At 54.3% G+C, this 21006-nt stretch overlaps 1 protein-coding gene across 1 annotated transcript; it reads left to right on the forward strand.

Moving 5' to 3' along the window:
* The first annotated feature begins 13017 nt into the window (after window positions 1–13017).
* On the forward strand, window positions 13018–20987 carry DCAF15 (DDB1 and CUL4 associated factor 15). Its single transcript, XM_042978372.1, has 13 exons — window positions 13018–13173; window positions 14896–14993; window positions 15086–15221; window positions 15931–16037; window positions 16113–16252; window positions 16348–16518; window positions 18476–18910; window positions 19004–19095; window positions 19192–19320; window positions 19450–19535; window positions 19747–19851; window positions 19957–20072; window positions 20463–20987. Exons 1-13 carry the CDS (start codon window positions 13042–13044, stop codon window positions 20516–20518), a joined length of 1803 nt encoding a protein of 600 aa, XP_042834306.1. The 5' UTR covers window positions 13018–13041; the 3' UTR covers window positions 20519–20987.
* The last annotated feature ends 19 nt before the right edge of the window (window positions 20988–21006 follow it).

The following is a 21006-nucleotide window of genomic DNA, read 5'->3' on the forward strand; positions in this document are numbered from 1 at the left end:
GGTGGGGAACTAGCCGGCCCACCCCCTTCCCCGCCCTGGGGAGGGCTGCCGGATGGGGGCGGCGAGGACAGGCCAGCCCGTCCCCTCGGTCCCACCCCCACCAACCACCCCTGCTCAGCTTGCGTAACCTCGGCCAGCCTGGGCCGGGCCACAGGAGCATGGAATGCTTGGGGGAAGGCTAAGATTCTCCCTGTCTGGTATTTGGGCCAACCGCAGAAATAGGGGTGGGGGCAGAGGAGCGGAAGATGCTTCAGGCCACAGGAGGGTCCCCAAGGAACTGGGGCTGGCAGCAAGGGGTCAGGGCAGGCCTGGGCTCAGCCTGCCAGCCCAGATGCCAGCCTGGGGGCTCTCAGCCAGGCCTGCCATTTGGGCCCCTCCTCCTCCTCCCTGAATGGCCACAGCCGCAGCTGCCTGAAAGGAAATTACACGTATTGAAGCACGAGCCCGGTGGTTAAGGGTGGTTAAGGATATGCACTCAGCGCCAGCCTGCCTGGGCTTGAACCTGGGCTCTGGCACCTCTCTGGGCCTTGGTTTCCCACTCTGCAAAGTGGGGAGTGGTCGTCTCATCTCCCAGGAGTGGTATAAGGATTAAATGAGATAACGCATTTGAGGTGGGTGAGAAGGTTCCCGGCACATTCCTTGGCCTTTACACCAGAGCAGTAGCGTGGGGAGAAGAAGCCAACCTCTGCCCCAGATCCCATCTCCCAGGATGCACCACTTACCCGCAAGGTGTCTTCAGGCAAATCGTTTTCCTGCCCAAACTTCAGTTTTCCCACACATAGGACAGAGATGACAGAATACCCTTCCTTCCTCAAAGGCAAAACCAGATTTTGGACAGAAAATTCTAAGCACCACATCTGCCCCTTACAAGTGCTCAGCTCAGAAGTGGCCGAGCCGATGGGCTGTGTGAAGGGCATGAAGGAGGTTGAAGGTTGGGGGGGGGGGGGAGGTTTCCCAGAAGCAGAGCTTGAGACAAGGATTGAGTGCATTTGTCTTGGACAAAGAAGCTGTATGGGAGCAGGGAAATGACAGAGGGAAGGAAAGAAGTAGTCAATGACGAGTTGTCTCCGGGGTAATCAACTTGCCTAGAACTCGCCAGTTTCAGCACTCAAAACCCTGTGTCCCAGGAAACCCTTAGTCCTGGGCAAATTGGGACGGTTTGTCATGCTTGTTATCAAACAAGTTCCCACCAGAGGCATAGGGCTCGGTCCTGCTGGGGAGTGCTGGCAGATTTTGTAGGACACACGTCCTACCTGAGGGGTGAGGGAGCTGGGATATTGATTCTCCAACTCCCTCCCTCAGGCACTGGTTGACGGCTGAGGCTGCAGGATCTGAATTCCCTGGCACTTTGGGTAGAACAGGCCCCAGCCCTAAATAGATATAAATGCCTGATGGTGAGGCTTAGGGGCGCCTGGCAGGCTCCAGACATCACCTGCCAGGGAGAGTGGGAGGTTGAGCCACGGAGAGACGGCAGTACATCAGGGGAGTGGGAGGAAGGGACCAGTGTGGGGGAATGATGGACACAGAGGGTATCTGCATTAGTAATCCCCCTCCCACAAAGGAAGAAGCTTGGAGGTGATCATTTGCCCACATTTCCCAGGACGGCGTGCACTCATGACAGGAGACACTCAGGGTCCCTCAGGGCTAGGGCAGGAGACAGGTCTGAGTTTCAGCCAGAAGAGAGAAACAGTCCTCAGCCCAAGATCCTCATGTGGAACCAGTGGCTGCTGGCTCAGAATCTCCTCAGTCTCCCTAGCAGAGTAATGGGACTAGCCTCACAGAGCTGCTGAATTTACTGCCTTGATGCTGGTCCCGGTGAGAACCAAGCTGCTTCTGGCAGGCCTCTTTCAGTTGCAAAGGACAGAGAACCCAAACGAAACTAGCTGGTGCAAACAAATGAGGGCATTTATTGACTCATGAACAGAAATATCCACTGGATGTATCATTCAGGCATAGCTGGATCCAGTGGCTCAAATGACATCCTCGTTCGATCCTTTGCCTCTTGGCTCTCTCAGCAGGCTTCTCTGTTTAGTGCCAAGATATCCCCAGCAGCAACATGGGCACACTCTGAGCTTCACTCCAACTGAAAAGTCTCAAGTTTCAATCTCATTGGACTAGCTTCGGTCACATGTCCGTCTGGAACCAGTCCCCGTGGCCAGAAGGATGGACCGCGCTGATTAGCTAGGAACCTAATCACTGCTCTTGTAAATGACCTGCTGGCCTTATCTCCCTGCGACAAACTCCATTTTCTCTACCTTGCACTGCCCTGCCCAGCCCTGCCCTGCCTTTCCTAGCCCTGCCCTGCCTGGTCCAGCCTTCCCCTACCCAACACAGAGTTCTGCAGGGACAGCACTGGAGGACTATGGTCCGTGAATATAGAGCCTGGCATAATCAGCATTTATGACACCTTCATGGAATGCATGCGTGGAGGATGGTGTCTGTGTGTGCGGGAGAGGTTTGCATGGAGAGGCAGTGTTGGCTCTGATCTCAGAGTAGGGAGGACTGTAGGGTCATGGGGACAAGGGACAGTTGCAGGAACACTGTGGGCAGCTAGGGCAGCAATCTGGTCTCATTTTGCTTTGCTGGGGCGTATGGGGAGGAGGTGGGGGTTGATGTTAAAGAGAGCAAGAGGATGATGAGAAATGTAGTCTCCCAATTAGAAAAGGAAAGGGGAAAAAAAACGCGGTGGACACCTGGGTATCAGTTGGTTGAGCATCCGACTCTTGATTTCAGCTCAGGTCAGGATCCCAGGGTCGTGGGATCGAGCCCCATGTCAGGCTCCACATTGAGTGTGGAGCCTGCTTGGGATTCTCTCTCTTTCTCTATGTCTTTCTTCCCTGCTCATGATCACTTTTTCTCTTTCTCTTTCTCTCTCTCTCTCAAATAAAAAAAAAAAGAAAGAAAGAAGGAAAGGAAAGGAGGGGCCTTAAATCAGTATGCACTAATGATCCCAAGGTGCCTTGGGCCTGCCCCTCATGCTCTGATGGCATTCAACCTCAAGACCCAGGCTAAGGCCACCTTCTCAATCAGCCTTCATCTGGCTAATTAGCCCTTCAAGATCTGAGCCAAATTCATAAAATCACTGATACTTATCTGGGCCTATGGCTGCCTAAGATAAAGTACCACATTTCCCAGCCTCCCTTGCAGCTGGGTACAACCATATGACTGTGTAAACAGAGGTGGTATGTGCCACTTTGAGGAAAAGGGAGTGTGTTTCTCCTCCCTACTGTTGGAATGTGGATGTGACGGCTGGAACTCCATCAGCCATCTTGGGCCATGATGTCAAGACCACTATTCTTGAATGGTGGAGGGATAAGATAGAAGCAACCTGGGTGTCACATACAATGGAAGGCCATCCCTGCAATGATGAGTGTTTTGATCACCTCCTGCCCACCCTGTTGGTGAAGGAGGGGTCTGCTCTAAACGATACAAGATAGCCACATGGGGGTGGCGCACGTGGGAGCCAAGTCAAGAAACAGGGTCAAAACAACTAGAATAGTCACCAAATTCGCGATTAAAATTAGCATAGTTATTTGAGTTGTAGCCTCCAAAGTTTAGAATGGAAATTGCTTATTCATAACACAACATGCTCAAATTAGCGCAAATTTTGCAAATAATCACCAAGAAGCTGGGATACATTTTTTTTTAAGTTTATTTATTTTTGAGAGAGAGAGAGAGACAGAGACAGAGTGCGAGCAGGGGAGGGGCCGAGAGAGGGAGGGAGACACAGAATCTGAAGCGCGTTCCAGGCTCCGCACTGTCAGCACAGAGCCTGACGCGGGACTCGAACTCACCAACTGAGAGATCGTGACCTGAGCCGAAGTCAGACGCTTAACTGGCTGAGCCACCCAGGCGCCCCTGGGATAAATTTTTTAATAAAGAAAAAAATGAAAAAGCAGGCGCTGTGGCAGGCAGGCTTTGTAGTGACGAAAGGGGGAGGTGACCTCTGGTTCCCATGAGGGGGTGTGATTGGCATGTTTGGATGATTTCTCAGGCTGCCAGGGAGGTGACCCATTAGGCGGAGGACCCGATGGGGTGCAGGTGGTCTGGCTGATAGAGGAGGTAGCTGGGTGGGGAGCCTCTCCCTCCGGATGGAGGACATGTCTGACAAGAGCAGGGAGACTCCTGGTTGGGCCTTCGGGGCCCTGTGAGGCTCAGAGATAGGAGAGGAGACACGGCGTCTCAGGCTTTTCAAGACCCCCGGCTCCAGCGGTCTCGAATGCAACGGAGAAACAGACGTCTCTCTTGGGTAAGCCACTGTTTCCCTTTTCCTCTCCTTCAAAAAAACAACATACTCTAAATCCTAATGGGGGCGCCCGGGTAGCTCAGTCGGTTAAGACTCCTACTCTCGGTTTCGGCTCAGGTCTCGATCTCGTGGTTCGTGGATTCGAGCCCCGTGTCGGGCTCCACACTGGTGATGCAGAGCCTGCTTGGGATTCTCTGTCTCTGTCTCTGTCTCTTCTCCCTCTCACTGCCCCTTCCCTGCTCTCTCTCTCTCTCTCTTTTGAAAAATAAAATAAATAAAATCCTTAAAAAAATAAGTCCTAATGGATACGGAGGCTATCTACAGAATGAGAGTCACAGCCAAGGTGTGGATGGCATTGGCCAAAGAGAAAGTATAAAATGGAAAGGGAGGGGCGCCTGGGAGGCTCAGTTGGTTGAGCGTCCAGCTTTGGCTCCGGTCATTATCTCAAGGTTCGTGAGTTTGAGCCCCACGTCGGGCTCTCTGCTGTCAGCACAGAGCCCTCGTCGCATCCTCTGTCCCTCCCCACCTCTCTGCCCCTCCCCTGCTCACACACTCTCTCTCTCAAAAATGAATAAACATTTTTTAAAAAGGAAAGAAAACGAGCAGGGAGACCCAAGGGACACTGCTGAGGAAAGCTTGATGGCCGAGGGGTGGGCAGGAGACAGCCAGCAAAGATCATGGAGGGAGGAGGGTCCGGAAGAGAGGACGAACCTGGAAGTATCTGGTAAAACCGAAAACGTGCCTGCCGTGTACTTGTGATGGTTAACCGTACAGGTCCAGTGAAAGGTTATACTATAAAGTGATACTGACCCATGGGCTGCACAGATTAAACCTGATTTGTGGGTGCATCTGTGACAGTGTTCCCAGAAGAGATTAGCGCTTGAATCTGTGAACTCAGTGAAGTAGATTGCCCTCCCCCAAATGGATGGGCATCATCCAGTCCATGGAGGGGCTGAACGGAACAGAAAGCAGAGAAAGGGAGGCCAGGGGCGCAGGAGTGCCAGAAGACCGGGCTGCAGAGGTTCCCAAATACACCGGCTTCCGCTGCTCGCCGGTGACAAAATCCAAAGGCAGGGAAACCAGTGGTGATGAAACAGGAAAGGAATTTCTGTCAGTGAGGCCAACACCGGGAAGACAGCGGACGAGCTCTCGAAGACTGTCTCCCAAGTGCCAAAAATACTTCCAGGTCGGTATAAGGAAGATGGGGGGCAAAGGTGGGTGGGTGCATGCAGGTGAGCACTGAAGGTCAAATCGATCACGGCCTTGGCATCACTCTCGACTTAAAAAAAACAAAGTTTATTTATTTTTGAGAGAGGAGCAGGGGAGGGGCAAAGAGAGAGGGGGACAGAGGAGAGAGAGAGCGGGGGAGGGGCGGAGAGAGAGGGGGACAGAGGATCTGACATGGGCTCTGCGCTGACAGCAGAGAGCCTGACATACGGCTTGAACTCATGAACCGTGAGATCATGACCCGAAGCCAAATTCAGAGGCTTAACTGAGCCACCCAAGTGCCCCTAAATCTTTCTATAGATTAATAGGTGTAGATATAGGTATAGATAGATCAATCAATACATAGAGATAGAATTCTATGTCTATAAATAGATTGAAAGAGGAAGATACATATATAAAATGATATATACATATGTACATACAAAAGGATATATATATAAAGAATAAAGGATAAACATATACATGATAAGATAGATATAGATGATTTAGATATGGATATCTTACTGGTTCTGTTTCACATGTGCATATATAAAAAGATAGATATATATACACATATCTATCTATATACAAAGGATATATATACATGATAAGATATATCACATACAGATACACATATATGTAGATACATTCGTTATTGGTTCGGTTTCCCGTGGGTATTAGATGGGCAGGCAAGATCATTCTGTGTAACAAGCAGCCCCAAGGGTCAGCGACTAACCCCAGAGTTGGTCATCCACACAATATGACCTCAACGGATCAGCAGGGTCACTCTGAGCCACACAGTCACTCAGGGATCCAGTCCACCAGAAGCCGCACCGCCTTGAACAGCAGCCCCCACACTTACTGGCTCTGTGGAAAAGAGAGGACTCCCAAGCCAGCTTTTCAGGGTTTCCACCCAGAAGTACCTCCTGCTTGCATTTCACTGGCCAGGATTAGTCACGTGGTCCTGCCTGACTGCAAGGGACAGAGAAGGTGGGGGTCGGGGTAGGGGCTTGGGAGGAGCAAGGGGACTATTTGGGGTATTACTCTCTCTGCAACACCCAAGGACCAGAAATCTGCTCTGGAAAACCTCTTACACAGCCGGTAACAGATACATACAAGAGCTCCCTGTAGGCTCGTTTATTACAGTGAAAATTCTCTGCCGCGTGGGATCACACACGGCTGGTGATTGTAATTCACGTCACTTCCTCGGAGGGCCCCTCACCAGAACCCCCAATCAGAAGCAACATTTTTTTGTCTCTCTCTCTCTCCTCTTCCCTGCCTTACTTTTCTTCCTGGCATTTCTCACATCCTGACTTACATATCTGCCCACCGTCCACTGTCCTCCCCCGCTGTGGAGGTGGGCACTTGGCCATAGTCACCTCTGTCCCTCAGCACCTAGAGCAGTGTCAAATACAAACCAGGTGAGTGGTGAACATATGTCGTGCGAACAAGTGAAAAATAATCTCCTAAGAGGGGAATAAACAAACCAAACGTGTTCCTGTTAAAATAATAGAGAACCAAGGGCGCCTGGGTGGCTCAGTCTGACTTCGGCTCGGATCGTGATCTCGCAGTCCGTGGGTTCAAGCCCCATGTCGGTCTCTGTGCTGACAGCTTGGAGCCTGGAGCCTGCTTCGGATTCCGTGTCTCCCTCTCTCTCTCTCCCTCCCTCAAAAATAAATAAACATTAAAAAAAAAATAGAGAATCAGATCTAGGACACACAAGGGACTCACCCTATATACGTAATGTATCAGCTTCCTGGAACGGTCGTACCGATGCTCACAAACAAGGTAGCTTAGAACGGCAGGCATTTATTCATTTCAGAAGTCCAGATTATTTATTTGGACCTGTGGAGAGGGCCTGGAAGTCCCAAGTCAAGGTGTTGGCAGAGCTGTTCCTTCTGGAGTTTCCTTCCTTGTACCTCTTTCAGCTTCTGGTGGTTGCTGGCAATCTTTGACATTCTTGGGCCTGTGGCTGTGTCAGGACCATCTCTGCCTCGGTTTCCATGTGGACTTTTCCTCCATGAGAGTGTCTGTGTTCCTCCTCCTCTCTTTTAGAAGGACACTGGCCGTGGGCTTTAGGGCCCAGCTGGTTAATCCAGGATAATCCCATTTCAAGATCTTTTACTTAATTACGTCTTTTTTTTTTTCCCCCAAATAAGGTCATATTTGCATGTTCTAAGGGTTAGGACACCAGGATACCCTTTTGTGGGTCACTGTTCAAACCATTACATGGATTAGTGTGGGTAGGGCTAACCTCGTGAGGAGAAAAAGGGTACAGAGCGAGGCTGACAGTTTTGATCATTTTCATAAAGTGAAAAAGATATTGGGGCGCCTAGGTGGCTCGCATTTTTTTTTTAGAAGCTGAGATATAATTGAGATACAACGTGAGTTTTAGGTGCACAATACTTCATTTTGTTTATTACATGAGTTTATTACTCATTTATTTATCACGTGTTGATAGACTTTTACTCGTTTCCCGCTTCGGGCGATTAACAAATAACACGGCCACGACCAGTCCTGAGCGAGTCTTTGAGGACACATGTCTTTTTTAAAAGTTCTCCTGAGGGGGCGCCTGGGTGGCTCAGTCGGTTGAGCGTCCGACTTCGGCTCAGGTCACGATCTCACGGTCCGTGAGTTCGAGCCCCGCGTCGGGCTCTGGGCTGATGGCCCAGAGCCTGGAGCCTGCTTCTGATTCTGTGTCTCCCTCTCTCTCTGACCCTCCCCCGTTCATGCTCTGTCTCTGTCTCAAAAGTAAAATAAACGTTAAAAAAAAAATTTTTTTTAAAGTTCTGCTGGGTAGGGGTGCCTGGCCGGTTCAGTCGGTGGAGCGTGTGACTCTTGATCTCGGGGTTGTGGGCTCGAGCCCCACATTGCCTGTGGAGATTATGTAAAAAAAAAAAAAAAAAAAAAAAAAAAATCTAAAAAAAAAAAAGACGTTCTCGGGTGAATACATCGGAGTGAAATGTGCTGAATCACACAGTAAGTGCACATTTCACTTTTTATGAGACTGCCAAACTGCCTTCCAACGTGGTTGTGTCATTTTGCACCCCCACTGGCGGCTGTGAGAGTTATGGTTCCTCCGAGCCCTTGTCAACACTTGTGGTCAGTCTTTCATTTTAGCCATTTTGGTGGGTATGTCCTGCTATATTATTGTGACTCTATTTGTAGTTCTTTGACGACTAATAATGTTGAACATCTTTTCACGTGCTCACGGCCCATTCTATGTCTCCTCCGTGTTGAATTTAAGACTGTATAAAGGTAATACCTATTTAAAATAAGTGAGGGGGCGCCTGGGTGGTTCAGTCAGTTAAGCGTCTGACTTCGGCTCAGGTCATGATCTCATGGTTTGTGGGTTCAAGCCTCGTGTCAAGTTCTGTGCTGACAGTTCAGAGTCTGCTTGGGATTCTCTCTCTCCCTCTCTCTCTGCCCCTCCCCACCTTACACATGGGCACTCTCTCTCCCTCTCGAAATAAATAAACTTAAAAAAAAAGGAGGGGCACCTGGGTGGCTCAGTCACTTAAGCGTCCGACTTGGGCTCAGGTCAGGATCTCACGGTTCGTGAGTTCGAGCCCCACATCGGGCTCTGTGCTGTCAGCTCAGAGCCTGGAACCTGCTTTGGATTCTGTGTCCCCCCCTCTCTGCCCCTTGCCTGTTCACACTATGTCTCTGTCTCTCTCTCAAAAGTGAATAAACATTTTAAAAAATGTCAATGATAACACCCATTAGGATGGCTTCTATTAAAAAAAAAAAAAAAAAAAAAGATGACCAGGGCACCTGGGTGGCTCAGTCGGTTAAGTGTCAGACTCTTGGTTTCAGCTCAGGTCATGATCTCGCAGTTTGTGAGTTTGAGCCTGCACGGAGCTCTGCACTGACAGCATGGAGCCTGCTTGAGATTCTCTGTCTCCCTCTCTCTGACCCTCCCTACTTGTTCTCTATCTCTTTCTCTCAAAATAAATAAATAAATATTTTTTTAAAAAACCCAGAAGATAACAAATATTGGCAAGGATGTAGAGTAACTGAAACCTACTTCTTCTTCTTCTTTTTTTTTTTTAACATTTTTATTTATTTCTGAGAGACAGAGACAGAATGTGAGTGGGGGAGGGGCAGAGAGCGAGAGGGAGACCCAGAATCCGAAGCAGGCTCCAGGCTCTGAGCTGTCAGCACAGAGCCCGACGCGGGGCTCGAACCCGCGAACCGCGAGATCATGGCCTGAGCCGAGGTCAGAGGCCCAACCAACTGAGCCACCCAGACGCCCCTGAAACCTACCTCTTATCTCTACCCCGACACCCGGTCCTTGAACATGACCCATGGGCCCCGAATACAGCCGCTTTTCTCCATCTTCACTGCCATTACTCGAATCCGAGCCACCATAACCTCTCCCTCTGGCCTCCCTGAGGCCATTCTTGCCCCACCACCCCTCTTCCCCTCAACATCCTCCACACAGAAGTTCAAATGAACTTTTGAAGAGTCTTCTCTTCAGAAACCTTGGTATTTTGAAATAATGTTCAATTTACAGAAGATTTGTGCTGTGGACTAAATGTGTGTGCCTTGCCTAAAGGCATATGTTGAAATCCAGCCCCGATGGGATGGTACTGGAAGGTGGGACCTTTGGGGGTGGTTATGTCATGAGGATGGAGAGACTTCATGAATGGGATTAGCGCCCTTTAAAGGAGCCAGTGTTCGTGTGCCTTTGCTCTCTCCTCTTTCTCGCTGTTTCTCTCAGTCATGGGAGGATATAGCAAGGATATACAATCCAGGATTGGCTATGCCAGTGCCTTGATCTTAGACTTCCCAGCCTCCAGAACTATGGGAAATCAAATTTGGTTGTAAACCCTACCCAGTCTACAGTAGTTTTAATATGGCAGCTCAATGAGTTAAGATAATTTGCAAGGAGGCACAGAAAGTTCTTGTCTACCCATTACCCACTGGCCCGAATGTGAACATCTTGCATAACCACGGTACAGTTGTCACAACTAAGAGGTTAGCTAACCTTGGCACAAGACTGTTCACTAAACTACAGGCTTAATATGAGTGACACCAGTTTTCTCTTTGATGTCCTTTTCTTTTCTGGTCCAGGGTCCCATCCAGGACACCACATTTCATGTATTTATCACGTCTCCTAAGACTTCTCTAAGTCGTGCCAGTTTCTTGGTCAGGCTTCGTTTCTCGTGATCCTGACGTTTTTGAAGTATCCTAGTCAGGTCTTTGTAGACTGTCGCTCAAGTTGGGACAAACATCTGATGGTTTCTCACAACTAGATTGAGTTTGGGGGTTTAAGTGACGATATTGAGGAGGCGATGTGTCCTCCTCATCATATCATATCAAGGGTCCGGGCACATGACTCATCGCTATGATGACAATGTTGGTTACCTGGTTGAGGTAATGTCTGCCAGATTTCTCCACTGTCAAGTTAGTTGCTTCCCTTCCCATAACTTTATTCCTTAGAAGCAAGTCACTAAATCCAGCCCGCACCCAACAAGGTGGAGAATTAAGCTCCACCTCCCGGAAGGAGGCATATCAAACAATCTGTGGACATACATTTAAAAAAACCGAGTAGTTAATAAATATTTTGGGAGAGATACTTTTGGGGTAGGTGTTTCTCCTTCCAGTTTCATCCACAAATTTTAGCACTCATTGGTAGATCTCGCCTGCTGCAAATTGTAATTGCGGTGTTTGCCTGATGATAATTTCCTACTTCCCTCATTCTTTCTACACTTATTAATTGAACATCTTCTATATGGAAGAGTGGTCTCTTCCCCCCCCCCCCGCCCATTTTTTATTCAATCATTTATTTACACCAGTATGAACTCATGGGTATTTATTTAATTCTTTGGATCACAATGATTATTTCTTTGTTTATTTATTAATTAAAGTAATCTCTCCGCCCACTGTGGGATTTGAACTCAAGACCTGGAGATCAGAAGTCGCACGCTCTACCCACTGAGACAGCCAGGTGCTCCATGGATCATAATGATCTTTTAAATCTCATATCAGATTCCATCATCTTCTACTAAAAACCTTCCAGAGGCTCCACTTTATGCTTAAGAGTAAAATCCAACTATCTTGCTCACCTGACACTCCCTGCCCACTTCCCGGTCCTTGTCTGTTTGACTTGCTTACTTTCTTCCTTGCTTATTCCTGCTTTGGCCCAACTGGACTTTTTGGGGTCTTTCAGTCATGTCACCTTCATCCCTCTGAAGGCTTTGTCTTTATTGGAATATTCCTCCTCCTCACCTGCATGGGGACCTCTCTCTAACTGGCCTGAACAGCCTTCTTCCTTCTCTTTGATTTCTAATCCTAATTGGAATTAGGTAACTGAAATCTATTTCTTTATCATCTGTCTTGTTCACTGCTGTACCCCTAGAACCTAGAACATAGTAGGTGCTCAAGAAATATTTGCTGCATAAATGAATGCACGGAATGCATTCAAGAGGCTGGGAGAGTACAAAGAACAAGATCCATTCACTCCCTCTCTGATTACAGCCATAATTGAGGCATATGCGTGCCGGGTACTCAGGAGCACTACACGGTAAGCCTCAGTTTCACCCTGTGTAAAATGGACGTAATAAAAGGACCTATCTAGCGGCGCCTGGGTGGCTCAGTCAGTTGAGCGTTTCACTTCAGCTCAGGTCATGATCTTGCTCACGGGTTCGAACCGTGAGTCGGGCTCTGTGCTGATGGCTCAGAGCCTGGAGCCTGCTCCAGATTCTGTGTCTCCCTCTCTCTCTGCCCTTCCCCCTGTTCACGTCCTGTCTTTTTCTCACAAAATTAAAAAAAAAAAAAAACATTAAAAAAATCTTTTTATAAAGGACCTATCTACAAAACTGTTGTGAAGACTAGATGAGCTAACACATATGAAAATGATACTCAGCAGGCATTCAACAATTATTAGTATTGCTATCTGTAAAATGGGCACAACAGCGACTTACTACGTAGAATTGTTTGTAAGCTCAGAACCGTGTCTTGCACATGTGAAGTGCTATATAAGCGATAGATTCTACCATTATCGTCATCGTCATCCCACCAGGCCGTCCCTACTTTCGACGAAAGATGTTTTTAATCGAATCTCATTTTTTTTTTTTTTTTTTTTTTGCAAATCCCTTTCTTCGGCCTGCCCTGGTGGTCTCAGGATACTGTCAGGCCTCTGCACCTCCGTATAGAGCGCCGACATCACTAGGCTGGGGACTCTGGCCCTTGTGGACCACAGACTCCCATCGCCCCGCCCACAGGCCTGGACCGCCCGCGGTCTCCATGGAAACCCACTAGCCGCAGGGGGGCGTGACGCCGCCGAGACGGATAGGGGCCTTCGCCTATCCGGTCAAAGTCATCTCGGCAAGGGGCGCAAATGGGGCCTCTGATGGGTGCGTCCTTGCGGAAAGGCGGGGATACGGCGGCGGACCACGGGGGTTGTGCCGTTTCTACCAATCAAGTGCCGAGATCGCATTGATGGACAGGCGTAGCGGGAAGAGGCCCCAAGTGCGGGCTTTCACCCAACAGACTGGCCGCAATGCCGAGAAAGGGCCAATGAGGAGGAGGCGGGGGTGGGACGAAAAGGCCGGTTGCTCCGGAAGTGGAGGGAGGGGGTGAAAATGGCGCCCAGCTCGAAATCGGAGCGGAACAGCGGGGCCGGGAGCGGCGGCGGCGGCCCCGGGGGCGCCGGGGGGAAACGGGCAGCGGGGCGGCGGCGGGAGCACGTCCTCAAGCAGCTGGAGCGGGTCAAGGTGAGGCCTGGAGTCCGGGGAGAGCTCGCTGGAGGGTGGGGAAAAGGGACGAGGGAGGCGGAGGGAGGGAGGGAGGGAGGGAGTTCGCGGGGTGAGGGGTTGGGGGCGGAGCCCCGGGGAGGGGGCTCAGAGGAAGGGGGCTGGGCGGGGCCCAGGAGAGCGGACTTGGATGGAGGGGGCTGGGACGGGGGCTTGGATGGAGTGGGCTGGGGGCGGGGTCCGCGGTAGGGGGCTTGGATGGAAGAGCTGCTGGAGGTGGCCGGGAAAGAGCTTGGGTGGAGGGGGGGTCGCTGGAGGAATAAGGAGAAAGGGGGCGATCCAGGGTCAGACTCGTTTTTCAAAACCCCGCTCCCATGGCCCCTCCGTTATGGAGCCTTTCCGCCCCCTTGGCAGAGCCCCTGCTACCGGCTTTGGGCTTCCTCTGCCTGGTGTTCCTCTCTCTGTCCCGGCTCTGACCACACGGGAGCTGGGAGTTCCTGTACCTGTGTCTGCCTCCCCCATCGAATGGGAGGGATCTTCCTGGAGAAAGCCTGCTCTTCTCCCTCAGACTGGGAGCTTCCTGAGCAGGGCTCTGACTTCTCCATCAGACTGTAAACTTACAATGTGTCGGCGTATCTATCTCCCATCAGTCTGGGAGCTCCGGGAGGGCAGACATGTGAATCTGCTGTGAGGTCAGCAGCAACCTGGGCAGAACTGTTTCCCTGTGGGTAGCGAGAGTGCCTTCTCCATTAGGTTGGGAACTCTGTGAGGGCAGGGCTGTGTCTCCTCCTTTTGACGAGTTCCTTGGGCAGGGATAGCCGCCACCCTCAGCCTGGTTGCTCCCTGGGTTGGTCTGTGGCTCCACCCTTAGCTTGGAAGCTCCCTGGACTGGGATTGTGTCTCCCGTCAGCCTGGGCCTCCCCAACGGGGCTGTTCCATCAGACGGGGATCTCCTTGAAGAGTGTGCCAGAGAGCTCCCCAGATAGGGCTGTTTCCCATCAGACTGTAACCTCTTGAGGGCAAGGCCAAGTATCTCACTCAGATTGGGCTGTAGGACCCGGGTGCTCTGATCCCCTAGCACTCAGCTTGTGCCTGCCTGTCCCCCCCCCCCCCAAATTCTTCCTTGAAGTTTTTGGGATGAGGGAGTCGGTTGGAAGGCGGCTAGGTTAATTGAGAAGGGGGAACTGGGCAGAAATTGGAAGGTCACTGGTCAGCCCCACCCTTCTGCCTCCTCACCTGTCCCTGAGGCCAGGGCTGTCCCAAAGGCCCTGAGCACCCTGTGTGTAGGCTAGTGGGTGAGGAATAGGTGAGTGCAGTTGGTCAAGCCTCTTTAGTGGTGGAGGACACCCACTGGAAACAGCCTTTAGGAAGGCAGCCAGTGTGGCCCCGTGTGACCAAGGTTGACTGGGGAACCTTCCTGGAGGAGGTGATGCCAGTGCTGGTCCTCAGGACCTGGGTGCTTGGGCAAGAGGGGCTCTGAGACTGAAGAGGTGTGAGGCTGGGAGGGTGGCATGGGTCCCTCGTGGAGAGCGAGGCTCAAATGAGGCCCAGCTGAGCCATCTTCCCCAGCTATTCCCACCTTCTGGAGCTTGGACCCCTCTTGACCGTCATAGTTGGCGGGGGGGGGGGGGGGGGGGGGGGGGGGCTATGTGTCTGGGCGAGAACTTGGGGGTGCTACTCTGCTTTAGGTGAGGGGACTGGGGGGCGATGGTGCCTTAAGAGCCAGGGCCACCCCTTCCCCAGATCAGTGGGCAGCTCTCCCCTCGCCTCTTCCGGAAGCTGCCGCCCAGGGTCTGCGTCTCCCTCAAGAACATTGTGGACGAGGACTTTCTCTACGCAGGGTGAGGCTGCGTGAGGCTGGGCCGAGCAGGGGGGTGGCTGGGTGGGGTGGCAGGCTGGCCCTGACCTGGCCATTCTGCCCCCACCCCCACAGACACATCTTCCTGGGCTTTTCCAAGTGTGGCCGTTACGTTCTTTCCTACACCAGCAGCAGCGGGGATGACGACTTCTCCTTCTACATCTACCATTTGTACTGGTGGGAGTTCAACGTGCACAGCAAGCTCAAGCTGGTAGGGCTGGGCCCGGTGCTGGGCTGTCCCTTCCAGCAGCAGGACCCGCAGATCACAGCACCCCTGAGCCCCAGTTTCCTTGTTTGTAAAGCAGAGAAATCGTACTCCTAAGGTCGTTGTCAGGACTTACCACGTGTGAGGTCAGGCCACACGAGATTGCCGTTTTCGTAGTTGAAAGCGGGTAGACAGCAGCACCCTCGTGAGGTTCGTCTCAACATCTAGCCTGCGGAACACGGCGGGCTCAGGCCAGGGGGGAGCCGTTAGCTTTGCTACCCCATTCGCTTAACCCTGACTTTGACTCCTTGAACCCCCCCATTCCAGCAGGTGAGTGCTGTCAGACCAGCTGACACGTGAGCCCAGGGAGGTGGACAGGGTTCGGGGTGGAGCCGGCTTGGAACCGATGTGTCTCGCAGGGTCCCCTTTTGTGAGGCAGGGCTTCTATCCGCTTCCTCCCGTGCCAGGCCGCCTCCCTGCTTCCCCTAGTAGTGAGGGTAGCTTCCCCTGCCCATCCTCAGGAGGGCACAGGCTACGGTACAGAGGCTGCTTAGACTCCCTGGCTGGAGTCACACACACCCCCACCCCCCAGAAAGGGCGCTCCTGCCAGCTCAGCCCCAGCTCGGATTCCAGGCCAGCATCGTGCGGCCTTGGGCCCCCTGTCCCCCCACCCTACCTGCTCTGACTCCATACCGACCCCGGCCATGCTGCTCAGGTCCGGCAGGTGCGGCTCTTCCAGGATGAGGAGATCTACAGCGACCTGTACCTGACCGTGTGCGAGTGGCCCAGCGATGCCTCCAAGGTCATCGTCTTCGGCTTCAAGTAAGACCCGGGGACAGGGAAGGCCCGGCGAGGGTGGTGCGTGGGCCAGGCCGCTGAAGGTGTGCCGGCCCCCAGCACCCGCTCGGCCAATGGGATGCTCATGAACATGATGATGATGAGTGACGAGAACCACCGAGACATCTACATCAGCACCGTGGCGGTGCCGTCGCCAGGCCGCTGCGCCGCCTGCCGGGAAGCCAGCCGGGCCCACCCGGGTGAGCGGGCTGGGGGCCTCGGGGTGCGGGCTGCCCCCCCCCCCCCGCCCCGCCCCGCGGCCGGGAGTGAGCCTGGGTGGCTTGTGTTGCTGCAGGCGACCCCAGCGCGCAGTGCCTGCGGCACGGCTTCATGCTGCACACCAAGTACCAGGTGGTCTATCCCTTCCCCACCTTCCAGCCTGCCTTCCAGCTCAAGAAGGACCAGGTGGTGCTGCTCAACACCAGCTACTCTCTGGTGGCCTGTGCGGTCTCGGTCCACTCGGCAGGTAGGCCCCCGGGCCCGACGATGGGCCGAGCACGGGCTGTAAGCCTCAGAGCCCGTGACCTGCCGACTCCGCCCAGCAGCCCCCCGGGGGTGGTCCTGTCACTGCCCCCCCCCCTCCCCCCACGGCAGATGAGGAGGCCGGGGTGTGCAGAGGTGGAGTCCCTTGTCCAAGGCCACACAGCTGGACAGCAGGAGTACGGGATCCGAAGCTAGCCATGCTCCACCCCGGCACCGTCCACTAGAACTTTCCGTAGGGGTGTGATGGTCTATATCTGCCGTGTCCGCTCCAGCCGCCACCGGTAGCCACTTGGAAGCGGCTGAGTGACCCAAGAACTGACTTTTAAATTTTATTTAATTTTAGTTGAGCTCAAGTAGCCCCATGTGGCCACAGCTACCATGCTGGACAGTGCAGTGCCCTTTTCGAGCAGAAACGGTCACTTAAAATTTCAGTTGGTAGACAGAAGGCCATCTTATGTCTTCGGGAATAGGAAAAAACGCCAGTGAAAGTCACAAGGTGATGTCCCTTGTAGCTAATGTTAAGAGTAGCTAATGTTAAGCTGGTTGATGTTACCACTGGCGGCGATGGGGGACCCTGGGGCCTCACCTGCACCCTCAGGGCCACAGGGCAACAATGTGACCGCAGCCCGGCCTGAGCCCGGGCACGTCCAAGGCTTTGGTGGTAGGGGCTACCTGGCGTCCATCCCTGGGGATCGGGGAGGTAGGACAAGGCAGTGATTCCCTTGGATCGGCAGTCCACTGAGCGCCCCAGCACGCGTGTCTGTGGAGCATGCCTTGAAGACACATCCAAACGCAAAAGAAACCAAGGAGATCTGTAACTAGTCAATGACACCACTTACGTCCCGATTTCGTAAGAATGGAGTCAGTAAGAAGACACCCACTAAGTACATTAAAATGGTTGTCCCTGGGAGAGGGAGTGGAGTGGATATAAAAAAAGGATTAAATGTATACAATTAAGCCACAAACCAGCAAGGGCCAGGATGTCCTGTCCCCAGGCCCACGCAGGGGCCTCCTTCCCTGGCTGCTTGTGCCACTGTGGGCAGGGCCCTCTCCAGAACCCAGGCCTGGTTGAGGCCGATACCTGCCCCTGGTACTTGTGGCTATGGGTCCCTGTAGGAAGGGTCACGTGGGACAGGATTCAGCTTTGTGCACACTGGGGTGAGGGGGACATTGTCACCCGTGTCTAACACCTCGCCATAGGACAGTGTTTCCACAAAGGGGGAGTTTTGACTTGGACGTCGTCCACTCTGGTGGACAGGAGTGCCTTGGTTCACATCGTCACGCAGTGTGCCCTTGGACAAGTTTCCCTCTGAGCCTTGTTCCCCAGTCTCTGAACTGGGAGGACACAGCCCCCGCCCTCTCAGTGTTGATTGTGGGGGGGGGGGGGTCCTTTGGAGGTGGTGCAGGCAGGGCCCAGGGCTCAGCCACAGTGCTCCTCCCTGAACACACTGGGGTTGTCCGTGGCGAGCCCACATTCCTGATGGTGCCCATAGATGGGCACTGTGTGCCCAAGTCAGTCAGGCTCCCGTTGGGGAGGATGGAGGGCTATGGAGTAAATTTTCAGACTTTGGTGATTTTTAGCTTTTGTCACTGTAAACCGTGAACTCCCCAAGGGCAGGGATTTTTGCGTCTCGTTCCCTCGCGTCCTCAGTGTGGCATCTGGTAGATGCTCAGAAATAAAGCTTGAAGGTATTGTTTATGCACGTGTTTGCACGCGCATGTAAGGCCTTTTCCCCTTCTGAGTGTTTTCAACTGATCTTTCAGCATAGGGAAGTCTTCTAGAAGGGTGTCCCCAAGGTGGATTTCTAAGAACCACCCGCCCCACCCCCCACCGCCCTGCCCCCGGGCAATGAGGGAGGTCTGCAGTGCCCTAGATTTGAACTTGTTTATTGACATCCCCCCCCCCCCCCCCCCCGCCCCCTTCACTGTTTTCGTTTCAGGCGAGAACAACTTCTGCCAAATCCTGTATGACCACACCACCTCCCCTCCGGCCCCTCCCAGCCCCCCTGGGCCTCAGAGCCCTGAGGTGCCCCCCACCCTCCCCAGTCCCTGTCCCGAAACAGCCCCCGCCCGGGTCCCTGGGGCCCCTGAGCCCTCGCCCGCCATCGCCAAAGCCAAGGAGTTTGTGGCCGACATCTTCCGCAGGGCCAGAGAGGCCAAGGGTGGGACCTCGGAGGAAGCCCGGCCGCCCCCCTGCCCGGGGCCCTCGGGCAGTCGCTGCCGCCCGCCCTCAGAGCCCCTGGCCCCGTGTGGGGAGGTGGTACCCCGAGACAGCCCCCCTGCGGCGGAGGCACCAGCCCCTGAGCCCGGCTACGTCAACTACACCAAGCTGTATTACGTGCTGGGGTCCAGCGAAGGGACCGAAGCAGAGGATGGTGAGCTGGGACCCCACCCGGTGGGCAGGGCCCCAGGCATGGGAGGCCAGCCAGGCCTCCCACCACCCCTACCCCCACTTCCTGCCCCCTCAGAGTTCGAGGATGACAAGATCTCCTTGCCCTTTGTGGTGACTGATCTCCGTGGCCGCAATCTGCGGCCCATGAGGGAGCGGGCTGCCGTCCAGGTTGGTGCCAGTGGGGGGGCAGGCCTAGGGGCGGCCCCTGGGCAGCCTGCTGGGGTGACAGCTGATGCAGTCTTGCCCTCCGCCCGCTGCCCACAGGGTCAGTACCTGACGGTGGAGCAGCTCACGCTGGACTTCGAATACGTCATCAATGAGGTCATCCGCCATGATGCCACCTGGGCCCACCAGTTCTGTTCCTTCAGTGACTACGACATTGTCATCCTCGAGGTGGGCCCAGGGAGGGAATGGGGGGGGGGGGGCGGTGCCCAGGGCCTCTCTGTTCTGGGCATCACCCCCAATAACTGTCACTGTCCCTGTCCCACTGCCTGCCCTCCCCCCCGCGCCCCTGCCCCCCAGGTCTGCCCGGAAACCAATCAAGTCCTCATCAACATCGGCCTGCTGCTCCTGGCGTTCCCGTCCCCCACTGAGGAGGGCCAGCTCCGGTGAGTGAGCGGGATGCCCCTCGCCCCCGCCCAGCAGCGGGCCGCGCTCGGATACTTCAGGGGAGTGGGCGAGTGGGGATGTGAGAAGACTTCCCCTGCCCCCCAAACTCCATTACTGTTCCAAAGACAGAAGCCCCGCAGGGTTGCCTGGGTCCCAGCTGAGGGACCCGTTGGTCCCGTCCCTTTCTCCTTTGCTCCTCACCCACTGCAGACCAAAGACCTATCACACCAGCCTCAAAGTGGCATGGGACCTCAACACAGGCATCTTCGTGACAGTCAGTGTAGGCGACCTGACCGAGGTCAAGGGGCAGACCAGGTGAGGTGGGACTGGGGCCGGGGCCGGGGCGGGGGGGGGGGGGGGGGGGCCTGGGACGGGGGTGGGCGGCCTGGGTGATGAGAGCCCTCACCCCCTTGCCCTCAGCGGCAGTGTCTGGAGTTCATACCGCAAGAGCTGCGTGGACATGGTCATGAAGTGGCTGGTGCCTGAGAGCAGCGGCCGCTACGTCAACAGGATGACCAACGAGGCGCTGCACAAAGGTGGGCCCCGTGACCCGACGGCGGTGAGGACTGAGGTCCTTACCCTGGTGCCATGCCAGGCCTGGAGCGGGTGCTGATTCCCAAGTGTTCCTGAGCGGAGGAGTCCGCTGGCTGTGCCACTGGACACGGTGGAATGGGGGTGAGGGGAGGAGGGCAGGCCCGGCGAGGCGAGGGGCCGGCTAGGAGAGGACCCGGCAGGCGTGGCGCCCGGGGAACCGCGGCCAGTCCTTCGTTCAGCAGACCTTTGCCGGGTGGCTGCAGGGTAACGCAGCAGGCTCACTGCCTTCTGGAACCTCGTGTGGCCCAAATCGGATCGGGGAAAGAGGCGGACCCCTCCCACAGCCTGGGCCCGCAGAGACCCCACGGCTCCCTTCTGCCCCTTCTCTGCAGGGTGCTCGCTGAAGGTTCTGGCAGACAGCGAGAGGTACACGTGGATTGTGCTGTGAGGGCCCGGCCGCTCTGGGCACTGACTCCAACTACCTCCGCGGCCTGGGAGCTGGCCGCCTTCCTGGCAGCCTCTCCCTGGCTGGCCGGCCGACCGGTGACCGACTGACGACGGCGCTAGTGTTAGGCTGCGGGGAAGGGGGCTGGGTGGGGCAGCCCCTGGTGGCCTGAGAGTCTGGACGCTTCTTATTTATGCCTATTTAAGTTGGGAAGGGGCAGAGGGAGGGAGCCCCCTGCCCCACCAGCCTCAAGCGCCCACCTTCACCCCGCGCTGGGCACAGGCCCTTGCTCTTTGCGCGTCTGCCCCTTTCCTTGGCTACAGGTGTGGACGTTGCCCCCCGGGGAGGCCGAATGGACCCCTTTCCCCTGCCCTGCCCGTCCCCGCCTCCCCCACCTGAGGTGGCAGACCTCGTGGCCATCCCCTCCCCCTGCCCGTCATTCCTCTTCATGTAATAAATGTTTTATTTCTGAGCCTCACTGAATTCCCTTT

This window comes from Panthera tigris, chromosome A2 (genome assembly GCF_018350195.1).
Source record: "Panthera tigris isolate Pti1 chromosome A2, P.tigris_Pti1_mat1.1, whole genome shotgun sequence".
NCBI lineage: Eukaryota > Metazoa > Chordata > Mammalia > Carnivora > Felidae > Panthera > Panthera tigris.